Raw genomic sequence first — 14125 nt, 5'->3', positions numbered from 1 at the left:
TCTTTATTGTCAAAGTAAACGTGGATGGTATAGACTATGGGCTATAAATGAAGTGTTACGTGTGCGAATAAAAACAGCTTCGGAGAGGCTTCGATAAAATTCAGGTTCGGGCTGTATCACATCTTTCAAAAACTAAAATAAATAAGTATTCCAATTTGGGCCGGCCATACCGTTGATGGGCCTATTTTTTGCTAATTTATTTTTTCCACCCATCAGGACTCAGGACCCGGCCCCACTATCCGTAAATGTTTATGTTCCTATAGTTATAAAGAGCAACATATATCTCATTCCGATGCGTCTCCAAATTCCAAGTCTGTAATAAAGAGGTTCATTTGCGTTACAAAGGAGAGGATGATACTCTAGTCATATGCCATCAACCGAATATTGGTCTCATCCTCAATCTCTCGCTTACTAATTTGTGCTCCGCCGGCTGGCGGTGCAGCTGCTAGCCAGTTGAAATGGAAGACTATTTGAAGAAGGATTTTGATTTTCCGGCCAAGCATCCGTCGGAAGCGGCTCTGAAGAAATGGCGCAACGCCGTTTCCCTCGTCAAAAACCACCGCCGTCGCTTCCGTCATGTCGCTGATCTCGAAAAGCGCTCTATTCACCAGAACCGACTTAGCAAAATCAAGGTTCTAATCCTCTCTCTCTCTCTCTCTCTCTCTCTCTCTCTCTCTCTCATGCCTATATGTATTTGATTTGATAATCAAAGCCCTCGTAAATTGTTCTATCGCCAAAAAAAACTTTACATGCTTGAAGGAAACAATCAAAATTTCTGTTGATTAAGATCTATAACACGGAATCATTAAGTTAAACATAAAAGTCAGAAGTCAAATCGTGATGAACATAATAAAATCTGCCGTTAAAGTTTGTTAGAAAAATATTGGTATGGAACAGACAGAATATATTGAAAATTTCATTTGTTCAAATTCAAAATTTTCGGCTTCAATGAGTTAAATCCATACATATACTAATTGTCTATCGCTCTTTATTTTGTAAACGTCATATTTCATTTCCACCCCCACAGTATTTCTCTCTTATTTTATTATCTGGTCAATGTAAACGTTACAGAAACATATAGCATGAATAGAATATCGAAGTTTCAACGATGATAGAAAACAGTATGGATTGTTAATGGAATATAATTTATAGTTAGAATCCGGATGTGGACACACATAACTTCGATATTTTTTACTTTTCAAGTTTGCGTGTCAAAAGTGATTCCACCACACTTTAATTTACTGATCGCTGATATTGATACCCCACCTCTTTCGATAGATTTCAGCCGCCTAACCCATTTAGGATGAGTGATTTACATTCGGGTCAACATATTAAATGATAAGATCGAGCAAGATTAGTTACTTCTAGCCCAACGGTATCAGGTGTTGCCCTCTTTTTTTGAGGTCGAAGGTTAGATTTGATGGTTAAAAAAAAAAAAAAAAGAAAGCAAGATTAGTTCCTCCTTGACAAAAAACAACCATAAGAATAAACGTAGGGTGACAATTTCAATAATCGGGAAAACCAAGGCTTTGTTATCTGTCATTTCATTATCTCTTTCACCATATAAAAGTAACAAAAAAAACACACACACATACTTTATTTTTATTTTGTGTTATTCTGAACATATAACATTCACTTTAAGAATGTTTTATGAGTGATGTATTTTTAATAAATATTTTAGAAGATCAAAAACTGTATTTAAGTGTTTTATTATTGTATTTCCAGGTAATTAAGAATAGACATAATAATGGTCAATCGGTGTGATGAATTCAACCTTACTATTAATAGTAGACGCATCCCCGTAGCCCACAGGCCATACACGTTTGATAGTTTCCAAAAAAGAGGGACTATTAAATAATAGGGGTAATAGTCTAATATAGATCTGGGAGATAGTGCGATAGTGGCCTTCAACATTGTTTATTTCAAATTCCAATAAATAAAAACCTTTTTAAACAACATGAAAAGTACAAATAAGTTGCAAGAAGCCCCTGCACTTACGGATTAGACTCGTAATACACCATACTTTTTGTCAATTTCATTCATACAAGTTGTTTGTCAATTTCATTCATACAAGTTGTTATAAGGATTTTATATCATTACTATTGTTATGGTGTTTTATTATTTTTTTTATAGAACTTTTAACAAATGTTTAATATAAATAACGATAATGAGGATAAAATTTATAAACGTGTAGTGTAGGTCATGCCAAGTTTTTCTTGTCAATATCCGTGTCCTAGTCTCCTAGACCATTTGCATCATTTCTCTCATGAATTTTACAATTTTCTTCTTCAATAATTCACGAGGTGCCGTTTTTAGCCCTTTTCTATACGTTTAGCCTTTTTCGTTTAGATTCCTAGTTTTCAAAATTAATGTTTGACTTGACATATTGAAATGATCTGTTATTAGAAAACACTTTTTAATAAACGAACCTTATCTTCATCCGTTGCTATTTGTTACGAGTCTAATACAACTTATGTTTTTGTTAATTAATGTGTTTTTTTTATTCATCTCATAATTAATTACTCGAGATCTAGAAAAAGTAGATTATGCACCAGACCGTATGTATAAAGAGATCATCTTTGGATTTATAGCCAAATTAAATATTCTACAATTGCTAATTGTAATAACAGTTTTTCCTCATTAATAAATTACATGATTGTTTGGTGTAAAATACTTCTTGAATTAATATCACTTGATCATCAATGAGATGCAGGCCGCAAAGGTGACAAGCATAAAAAATTATCTTAGTTAAAAGTTGGGAAAATGACTTAAAATCCCAACGAAGTTTCCAAACCGTTCAAAAAACTCCAATCATGTTTTGTCTGTTCAAAAAAACCCAACAAACTTAACATTTTGTCTAAAAGGTCCAACTAAGTTACACTTTTCTGAAAGTCAAATAAGAGAAACAGATGACGTGACTTATTACCGTATCGATAAAATGACTTGTTAGACTAACGAAGTTTCCAAAACGTTTAAAACACTCCAATCATGTTTTGACTGTTCAAAAAAAAAACCCAACAAACTTAAACAAAACAAAATTGGAATTTTCTAAACGGTTTGGAACTTTGTTGGACTTTTTAGACAAAAGGTTAAGTTCGTTGAGTTTTTTTGAGCATACAAAACATGATTGATGTTTTTTGAATGGTTTGGAAACTTCGTTGGACTTTTAAGTCATTTTCCCTTAAAAGTTTGAAGCTATCAACAAGGATATGTTTTTTTCATTATCAGCTAACATATTTATGTTGTTTATAATATGAAGATAAATACATGCGAATATCACAAAAATGTTCAAAATTGGGAAATCCTTTTAATAAAATGCTTTTTAGAAAAAAATACAAACTTTTTACACAAATGACTATATATTTTTTTTCGCAAGGGGTCACTTTTTCTTTCAAATTTGTTTTATATGGTCCATATATATATATATATATATATATATATATATATATATATATATATATATATATATATATATATATATATATATATATATATATATATATAATACGAAATTTTTCCTTACTGAATGCTAAATTCATAATTTTTAATCAATTTTTTTGAACCTTCTTTATAACGGGGATCTTCAAAAAGTAATTTCCAGCAAACCTTTTCTCGTGGATAGTTAGGTTGAAAGAGATTTTGAAAAGAGAAATTAAATATCCTCTTATCTTTTATTTCTACATATCATTCTACCAAATTAAATGGTGATATGTGTAACATTTAATGTTCATTTAATGAAATTTAAAGATATTTTAGGATATTAATATGACACATGTCATTATTTTAATGGGTATGAGAATTTATAGGAATAAAAGATAGAAGGATATTTAATTTCTTGATTGAAAATCTTGTGTGTGAAAAAAAAATGAGGGAGTAGCATCTAACAATGTGAAAAAGTTCAGAAATTAGTGCTATTTTGGTGAAAATTTAAGGGATGACAATTTTGTCAAGTGTTTCCCCTGAATGGCTATTTTGTAATTTTCTCTGTTGAATACGTAGCACTATTAACTAAAATAGCGATTATTGGGTGGTAGATAAGTAAAATTGTATTCAAACATTAACCAAAAGTTTTTTAGTGGTAAAATATTTATATGGAATGCTCTTATAAAATGAAAAAACACATATAGGCGTTTTGGTGATGGACTTTTGAGAGCTTCTAGGTAACTTTTAACAAAAAGTTCGATGTAAACAAAAAAAATTGTTTAGAAGGGTGAACTTTTAGTTTTTAGTATAAATAAAAAACTTTAAATCTAAAAGATATTTTATGTACTATTTAAGAAGAAATTGTTAAGATTTTTAATCAATTTTCAGAATTACGTTTTTATTTATTATATTTCACATTTAGCTTTTTTACGGTGCCTTTTTATGCAATTTTATATAATTTAAAAGGTTAAAAGCTATTTTTTTTCTTCATATAACTAACACTCCCATAAACATTATGGATTCTATCACTTAATGATGGTTGCTTTATTTGCATTATTATTGATTTGTTAATAATTTTATCGCGAGAACTTTTCAAAAAGTAAAAATGGTAACTAGTGTTATTGGACATCGTGGAGGCAGAGATAATGTTTCTTTAGTTAGTATTTATTTTTATTGGACAGACATTTCAAATCGTTTAAATATAAAATTATGATAAATATAACAATAATTAAAATAAAGATGAAGTCATTAATAACTTATAAATAAGCAAACCGACCAAACGAGTCCATTTGTAGGTAACCCTTGTATGCGTCGAAAGGGTCAAACCTAGACTTTCAACATGAATTTCAAGAAAGACCCTCTGGGTTTGAAGAAAATGCAAGTTTTAACAAAGGAAATTTCCTGGAAAAAGACCTGTAGATTCGTTTACCTTTCTGGATACCATGGAAATTTCGTCGAACTTTCCTCCAGCTCTGACACACCCCACCAATATATTGTCCTACATATAAATGTCATATTTATAATGGAAGGTCCCGTCACTGCAGAAAATACATTGTATTGTTTTATACTTTTAAATTTTAATGAACGATTCACAAGAATAGTATATATCTTGGGTTGCCAAAAGCTTTAATTATTCAGCTCCTCCACTCCACATGTTTGTTTGTTTTAGCTCCCATACTATCTTTAATTCTCTCCTGCAACTTTATACAATCTAATACTAGTTTTAATATCCAAAAAGAAAGATCACCATTAAGTATCTAGAAGAGAATCACGATGCCAAAAAGCTCAAACGGATTTTTTGGAAAAAACGTTTCTGATACATTAATCCTAAAAGGAGAAAAGGGAAAGTAATATATACCTAAACCAAGGGACGAGAAATAACACAACAAATTTAACCCCTATATATACTATAAAAATATACATATAATAAACCCAACTTGAGTATGGAAACCAGGACTTGAAAACAACTAGGAGAATGAGCTTTTTGGTGAAGATGTTGATTAAAGGAAGGAAATGAATGTTGTGAAACCTTATGTTTGATGAACAAAGTGTGAGTTAATTTCACGGTGTTTGGTGCATTAATGGAAGGCATCATTGTAAGGAATTTGAATAGCAATTCGACTGGCACACCACAAAGTAGTAGCTAGGAGTGGACTTGGGGCCATGTCAAAAACGAGCCAGCGGAGCCAAATCAGCTCTTGAGGCACAAACACAATATTGCCTTGTTCATGAAGAAAAGAAAGAGATGATATCTTTCATTTCTTTATATTCCATGGAATTGTCAGCATGAAAAAGATTTATAGTCTTCGAGGATTGTGTATGGATCATACATGCAAATGCGATTTAGATTCAGATCATAGTTAAGGTAAATATATACATGCACCACCCATACATGGGTGAGGTGGATAAGATCAATTAAACAAAGTAGACTGAAAATCAGTTGCAAAATCAAATAGAAAAGCACGTTGTTTCCCAAGTTAAGGAGCACCATGCATAAACACGATATAGATTCAACTTTGATAGACGATCATTATGAACTCATTGTTAATAAACCAATCATTTTCTGAGCTCAATATGTGTTTCAACTGCTCCTCTGCATTTTTTAAGACACACTGATTTCTCATGGAACCAAGAAAAAAACTATTAGCCTAGGAATTCCAGGTTAAATGTGGATCTAATGTAGATATGTTATGCATGAGTTTGCAACCATAATCAACTCTTCTAACAAAAAATATATATATTCAGAACATATTTAATTTGCCTAAGATCTTTTTCACTAAATCATTTTGTTTTTACCTTTGCAGGAAGACCTGCGTGTTACCTTCATCGCCATAAGGGCAGCAATGCGCTTTATGGATGGTATTCTTTTAAAACACCAATACATATAACATACTGTATCTAATATGCACCTTTCAAGGTTTTTCTCTTTCTTTTTGTTCATTATTCATTCATGCATGCCTCAACTCACAGCTGCCGCTCACCCTCAAAACATGACACGCGAACCCCATCAACCAAGAGACATAAAACATTCCGAATACAGCAAAAACCCAGACAAACTCGCATCCATGGTTCGTAATTACGACATGAAAGCCTTACGATCCCTTAATGGAGTCAACGGAATCGCAGAAGTAGTCAACGTATCAATCGACGAAGGAGTCAAATCAACCGATATACCTACCAGACAAGAAACATACGGAATCAACAAGTACACCGAAAAGCCTTCCAAGAGTTTCTTCATGTTCATATGGGACGCCCTTCATGATTTGACTCTTATCATCCTTATAGTATGCGCCATTGTCTCAATAGGCGTAGGACTCGCAACCGAAGGCTTTCCAAACGGAATATACGATGGACTCGGAATCTTACTCAGTATTTTACTAGTCGTCACTGTCACTGCTGTCAGCGACTACAAACAATCGTTACAATTTAAAGACCTCGACAAGGAGAAAAAAAAGATTGCATGTCATGTCACTCGAGACACGTGTCGCCAAAAGGTCTCAATTTACGACCTGGTGGTCGGCGACGTCGTCCATTTATCCATCGGCGACCAAGTTCCCGCCGACGGAATATTCATCTCCGGATACAATTTATTAATCGACGAATCTAGTTTAACCGGCGAGAGCGATCCTGTGATCATTAACGAGAAAAAACCGTTCCTACTCGCCGGAACAAAAGTACAAGACGGCTCAGCCAAAATGCTCGTCACAGCGGTCGGCATGAAAACCGAATGGGGAAAGTTAATGGAAACATTAAGCGAAGAAGGAGAAGACGAGACTCCTTTACAAGTGAAACTAAACGGTGTCGCTACTATCATTGGAAAAATCGGATTGGTTTTCGCAATTTTGACTTTTCTTGTGTTGACTGTGAGGTTTCTCATTGAAAAAGCAATGCGCAATGAGTTTACAACTTGGTCGTCTGCTGATGCTTTGAGTATGTTGGATTATTTCGCAACCGCGGTTACTATAATCGTGGTTGCTGTACCCGAAGGGTTACCTCTTGCGGTTACTTTAAGTCTGGCGTTTGCTATGAAGGAATTAATGAAAGACAAAGCACTTGTGAGACATCTATCTGCTTGTGAGACAATGGGTTCTTCTACTGTTATATGCACGGATAAAACCGGGACTTTAACAACGAATCACATGGTAGTTACTAAAATATTCGTATCCGGTGAAATTAAAGACGTTAAAGATAATGCAAAATTACCGGAAAGGGTATCGGATGTTCTCTTGCAAGGTATATTTGAATGCACAGGTTCTGAGGTGGTGAAGGACAAATCCGGAAAAACTTCAATTTTAGGTACCCCGACTGAATCTGCAATACTACAATACGGGTTGGATCTAGGCGGCGATTTTGAAACTGTACGCCGTGAGATTAAAATGTTGAAAATGGAACCTTTTAATTCTGCTAAAAAGAAAATGTCGGTGATTGTGACTCTTCCGGAAGGTCAAACGCGTGCTTTTTGTAAAGGTGCATCTGAAATAGTGTTGGGATTATGTGACAAAATGATCGATGGAAATGGAGAGGTTGTTCCTTTGTCTGAAGAGAAAGTGAAATTTGTTACGAATGTTATTGAGGAGTTTGCGGTTGAGGCTTTGAGAACTCTTTGTTTGGCTTATTTGGATGTTGAAGGTAGCTTTGATTGTGAAAAAAATCTACCCGAGAGTGGTTACACATTGATTGCGGTTGTTGGAATTAAGGACCCACTTAGGCCGGGGGTAAAAGAGGCAGTTGAAACCTGTTTGGCTGCTGGTATTACTGTTCGTATGGTTACTGGTGATAATATCAACACTGCTAAAGCCATTGCAAAGGAATGTGGTATACTTACCGAAGGTGGCATAGCCATTGAAGGTCCAGATTTTCGAACCAAAACCATCCAGGAATTGAACGAAATCGCTCCTAGAATTCAGGTATTTTTTCGGTTATTTCTTATTAAGACATTATACTTTGGAAAATCCATCAATTCTATAATTGTGTTGATATTTTATATTATAATGTTGTGATAGGAGGAAATGAAAGTACATTGCTATTTATTGCATTGAACTCTTTTGTCATTACAGGTAATGGCTAGATCATCACCAACAGACAAACATGAACTTGTGAAGCATCTGAAAGCCATGTCAGAAGTTGTGGCGGTTACAGGTGATGGCACAAATGATGCTCCTGCTTTACACGAGTCTGATATTGGATTTGCCATGGGCATAGCAGGAACCGAGGTTTGTACCATAATTCAAATTCTTTCTCATATTTTTTTTTCTTGTTATAGCATTGTACTTTGAAAAATATATGATTCAATGAAAATACATTGCTATTTCTTGTGTTTCCCTAATATCCACCACAAAATAATATCTAGAAACTATACATATAGGTTGCAAAAGAACAAGCTGATGTCATCGTGATGGACGATGATTTTGCAACAATTGTAAAAGTAGCAAAATGGGGACGTGCGGTCTACATCAATATCCAAAAATTCGTACAGTTCCAGTTGACTGTAAACATCGTTGCTCTTATGATCAACTTTGTTTCCGCATGCATCACAGGTCTATACCTTCTTATTTAGTCTTTATATATACATCTTCAAGAAAATTATTTCTTAAGACATTAACTTATTATATACTCTACAAATCTCAGGATCTGCACCACTTACAGCTGTCCAGTTACTTTGGGTGAACCTGATCATGGACACATTGGGTGCACTGGCACTGGCCACCGAACCACCAAACGATGGTCTAATGAAACGACAACCTGTCAAGAGAACCGACAGTTTCATCACCAAGACCATGTGGCGGAATATCATTGGTCAAAGTATTTACCAAATGGCTGTCCTGTTTGTTCTCAATTTTGCTGGGAAACCGATCTTAAATTTACACGGCCCAGATTCAACCGCCATTCTCAACACCTTTATCTTCAACACCTTCGTCTTCTGTCAGGTTATTACAAACTTCTAAATTCTAATGAATTACCTCATTATATGTTATTATCAGCTATATATTATTGATATATGTGACATATTCAATTTTGTAGGTGTTTAATGAAATAAACAGCCGTGAGATTGACAAGATTAATATTTTCCGTGGGATGTTTAGTAGTTGGATTTTTTTGGGTGTGATGATATCGACAGTGGTATTTCAAGTAATAATAGTGGAGTTTCTTGGGACTTTTGCAAGCACTGTGCCACTGGACTGGGAACTGTGGGGACTAAGTATTGTGATTGGATTGGTGAGTATGCCGATTGCTGTTGTTTTGAAGTGTATTCCAGTTGAGAAGACAGCAGCTGTTAAAGAACAACATGATGGGTATGAGAGTCTGCCCAATGGCCCCGAAATAGTTTAAATGAAACCTAAAAAGGTAATTTTCCTTTCCCTTTTATTTTTACTGACGGAATACCATAACTGAAAATGGTATAGTTTACTTAGAAAGAAAAAAAAAAACTAATGACTTTTCTTGTGCTGAAAGGTGTGATGATTTGCATGTCGATTATGTCTTCTTATTTTTCTTATTCCGTTATGTTGATAAAATGAACCTACAAGTTCTATTTTTGTTTGAGTAATGTTTCATATTTTAAAGGATGGTGGATTTTGTTGGTATCCGTTTTGGGTTTTTTTGCAGTTGATTAAGATTTATACTCTAATTTGTCACAATATATTTGGACTTCGGTAAAATTACAATTTTATGGAAAGATATGCCACTCACCATCATAACTGCAACACTTGTAAACCAAAATCGCAGTATCTAGCAAACCTATCAGCCATATAACATCACCATATCATAACAGTAACAGTTGCAGACCTAGACCAAAATATTGAAGTTATGCTATGTTAGATTGTAATAAATAAATATTCCATGTCATTTTTAATCATAAGATTGAAGGGAGTGGTATCACACTTGTCATGGTCCACTTAGACGCCAAGTCATATTTTGCCACGCTACACCAAAAACTTGTCACTTACATGGCGTGAGTTGTCACGCTTGTCATGTTACTTTTTTTTAATATTTATTTTATATAAAGAAATTAATATAAATAAATTATTTTAATACAAACTTAAATTTCATTAACTTGAAAAAGAATCACACACTTACATTTTAAAAAACATAAAACACTTGAAATTAAACTAATACACAATTACATTTAGAAAACATAACACACTTAAAATAAAAACTTAAATTAGAAGACAATGACTTTAAATTTGAGCAAATTTTGGGGACTGCCTCACAATTTGCCAAAACTCAACAAGCCAAAAATGTTTATCAGCTTCAATACAGTAAGCCTCGAGAGCATTTTTAGCAAAGCATTTTCATTTTCATCATTTTCGGTTTCATGCATCACCCTACGAAACTCATTGTTAAAATGAGTTGCAAGTGTTTTTCCATGTCTCAATTTGAAGAATAATTGATCCGTGCTTCGAGGAATAGGGGCTTGACAGTTGTATTTTTTTGATAACTCTCTCCCAAAAGCTAGGCGCATTGATCATGGCCAACCTAGAGGGAAGGCAAGGTGGACAGCCGTCCCGGGCCCAACGACTGTTCGGGGCCTTAATATTTATGAATTTATTTATTTTGAAATATAAAAATTATATATAAAGTAAGCACAAAAATATCACAAACCCGCTATAGCTGGGATGGTGAAGCCGTTTGTTTCATTTTTGAAGGTTGCACGTTCAAATCTTTCTATAGACTCTATGACGTCTTATTTTAAGTAATAATTAAATGTAGGGAAAATTTAATATATGACATTCTTGAATATCAAAATATCATATTTACCCAACTTAATTTCTAAATATCATATTTACTCTTCATAAAATTTCTAATATCATATTTACTCTTTCATAAAATTTCAAAATATCATATATGTCTTTTTTAAACATCAAAATATCATATATGCCCTTCTTAAATATCAAAATATCGTATATATAGTTTTTAAACATTAAAATATCAATGATAATATCTAAAATATCCTCCATCTACAACATGGTAATAATCAACAACAACAAAAACTAAACAATCAAAATATACATTCCATAATGAGGGTTGAAGATGAATCTTTTTGTTTGTCAGGAGGGCGACATTTCAACAATTTAGAAGTTCACATTCCATTATCATAGATTATGATGTAAGGATAATATGTTTAAATTTTTTAGTTATTATAATAATTCTAAGGTATAAAAATGAATATAAAATATTAAAAACATTATAAAAAATGATTTTGGCAAATATGATATTTTGAAGGTTTATGAAGGGTAAATATGATATTCAGAAATTAAACTGGGCAAATATGATATTTTGAAGTTTAAGAGGGACATATATAAAATTCTCCCTTAAATGTAATAGCAGTTTATGTCTATTTCAGTTGGTTTATAGGCACCTTATTTTTTGAACAAAAGATCTTTAGTTGGATTCAAATGTTTCTTTTATTCTAATTACTATTAGGTTTTAAACAAATTAAATATAAAACTAAGTTTAATGGGTTAATATTTGTTTGTTTTTAATTGCTTTGTATATCATTTCCACCGATTAAATTTCTATATATCATTTACACCGATTAAATTTCTATATTTGAACTTTATTTGTTTATAATCATTTATTTTTAGTTAAAATACATGATTTCAAACTTTAGCATTAAATTTGTTTTAAAACTTAATTTAAAGGGATAAAAATAAAACTGATCATATTATTACGGGTATTTGAACTTTATTTTTTATAATCATTTATTTTTAGTTAAAATACATGATTTCAAACTTTAGCATTTAATTTGTTTTAAAACTTAATTTAAAGGGATAAACATAAAAGTGATCATATTAGGAAAATATGCGTAAATGACATAATTTTTATGGGTTTACCAAAATGACCATCAAATTTGTACTAAAAATTCTAGATTTTGTTAATATATATAGTGTAATTTTTTTTTCTCATTTGCATCAAATATTAAAAAAAATAGAAAATCTATTGATCCATTAATTTGAAATGTTCATCAAATTTGGACTTGTTCTTGTAAATTAAAAATAGTTTTTTTCTCGTCGAAATGCTTTGTTCGATATCCAAAACATATTTTTTTTTTGTTGGTAACATAAAGTTAGTCTGAAACAGACCCATTTCGGATGGTGGTTATCCCAGCAAATGACTAAAGAAATATTTATAAAGAGGTAAAATTATATTTATGACGATCATTTTGTGATTATCCTCAGTTTATTTTTTATGAAAGGGTCTTTTTTGGTTTTCGCCCCAGGCCTAAAATATGTTAGGACTGACCTGACATTGATGTTAATGTTGATTAGGTCTCATGTTACATCAATCCATGAACGAGCCAGTAACGTCCCTTCTTCAGGGGACCAAACACGAGTCATTTTTAGTGAGGGGTTTAGAAGAAAATTGAAAATAAGAAAGTTAAGAGAATTGAATTAAGAATGTTTGAATGTGGTAAAGAATGATATTTATAGTTGAAGATTGAAGGTTTAAAATTTAATTTTTTGAAAAAAAAAACAGCTATATTTTTGAAATTGGGTATTTAAAAAAAAGATGGTATTTTTTGAAAAAAAAAATGAATTTGATTAAATGGTAAAAAAAAGGAAAATAGGTATTAATGCTTCTTTCATCGGTAAAACCCCATCGAGTTGTCGAGCCGAGCTCGACACACCGATGCCTCGACCCCATGTTCGCCGAGGTTGCCAACCCAATACCGAAGCCACTCCCACCAGCCTAATCAAGAACTCGATGCGCTAACCATTATTTTGTGGTTGACAATCATTTGTATCTCCACTTGGTTTTCCCAAAATCAACCATCGCATAACAATCTTCAAGTAACTCGTTATCCCTATGAATATCACTGGGTTTTTCTATTAGAATAATAATTAGAAGTCCTTTGGCATTCCCAAGTACTTGATCATATACTAAGTGATGAGTTTCGAGACTCATTAAATCAAACATAGGTCATTAGAAACAATAAACAACAAATCTGAAATAACACTCGAAACAATTGAATCTAAACTCAAATAATCTATTCAACTTATCCAGAACTCAATATCATGAAAAATACACATTTGACTTCATCGTAGAATTCTTCTTTTGACGAGCCAGTTGATTGGACTAGAGAACCCAAAGTAGAGTTCCTCTTTTGTAATCGCACCCAAGACGCAAAACTCCAGCAGATCTGAACACTATTTGATGTGTCAAACCAAAAAATAAAGGGATAAGAATAATAACAATTAAACACAAGTCACTGTCACTAAATATACTAAAGATAGTATAGAATAAGCAGGGTCGGTCCACAGAGATACGAGACTTAATGTTTAACCATGTTTTCACACATCATAATAAGAGTTGTTAAAACGAGGGAGTTTTGTTGAATTTAAATTAAACTTCATAATCAAACTAATTAAGACTAAAATTCAAGAATTAAAGACATTTCCGGCCTCAAATCCTATTCAAGTACTATGTTGAAAGATAAAATGTGATTTCAATTTATGTTCATCTAGGTTGGTAATTAAGATATTAATAAACTCTAATATCTCTAAATTGACAAAAGTGTTTTACTCAAAACATGATCTTTAAGTAAAACTTCATTTAGTTGATAAAATCCAAACAAGCTTTTAGATTAGATCACTAAATGACATTAAGTTCATGAAATTATTACCAACAATGTCAAATATTTCTCATAGACTCGACTATGAACATTTAATATTTGATTACACTAACTTTTGATTCCAATGAA

At 32.5% G+C, this 14125-nt stretch overlaps 1 protein-coding gene across 1 annotated transcript; it reads left to right on the top strand.

Annotated features, from left to right (window-relative positions):
• Positions 1 to 288: 288 nt before the first annotated feature.
• Positions 289 to 10009, top strand: LOC111920121 (putative calcium-transporting ATPase 11, plasma membrane-type). The gene is made up of 7 exons (XM_023915699.3): positions 289 to 632; positions 6228 to 6282; positions 6394 to 8330; positions 8481 to 8636; positions 8789 to 8960; positions 9052 to 9350; positions 9445 to 10009. The coding sequence occupies exons 1-7, from the start codon at positions 459 to 461 to the stop codon at positions 9751 to 9753; spliced, it is 3102 nt and encodes a 1033-aa protein (XP_023771467.1). The 5' UTR covers positions 289 to 458; the 3' UTR covers positions 9754 to 10009.
• The last annotated feature ends 4116 nt before the right edge of the window (positions 10010 to 14125 follow it).

The sequence above is a fragment of the Lactuca sativa genome, chromosome 8 (genome assembly GCF_002870075.4).
Source record: "Lactuca sativa cultivar Salinas chromosome 8, Lsat_Salinas_v11, whole genome shotgun sequence".
NCBI lineage: Eukaryota > Viridiplantae > Streptophyta > Magnoliopsida > Asterales > Asteraceae > Lactuca > Lactuca sativa.
Note: the sequence above shows the minus strand (reverse complement) of the source record. Positions and strands in the feature narration are given on the sequence as shown.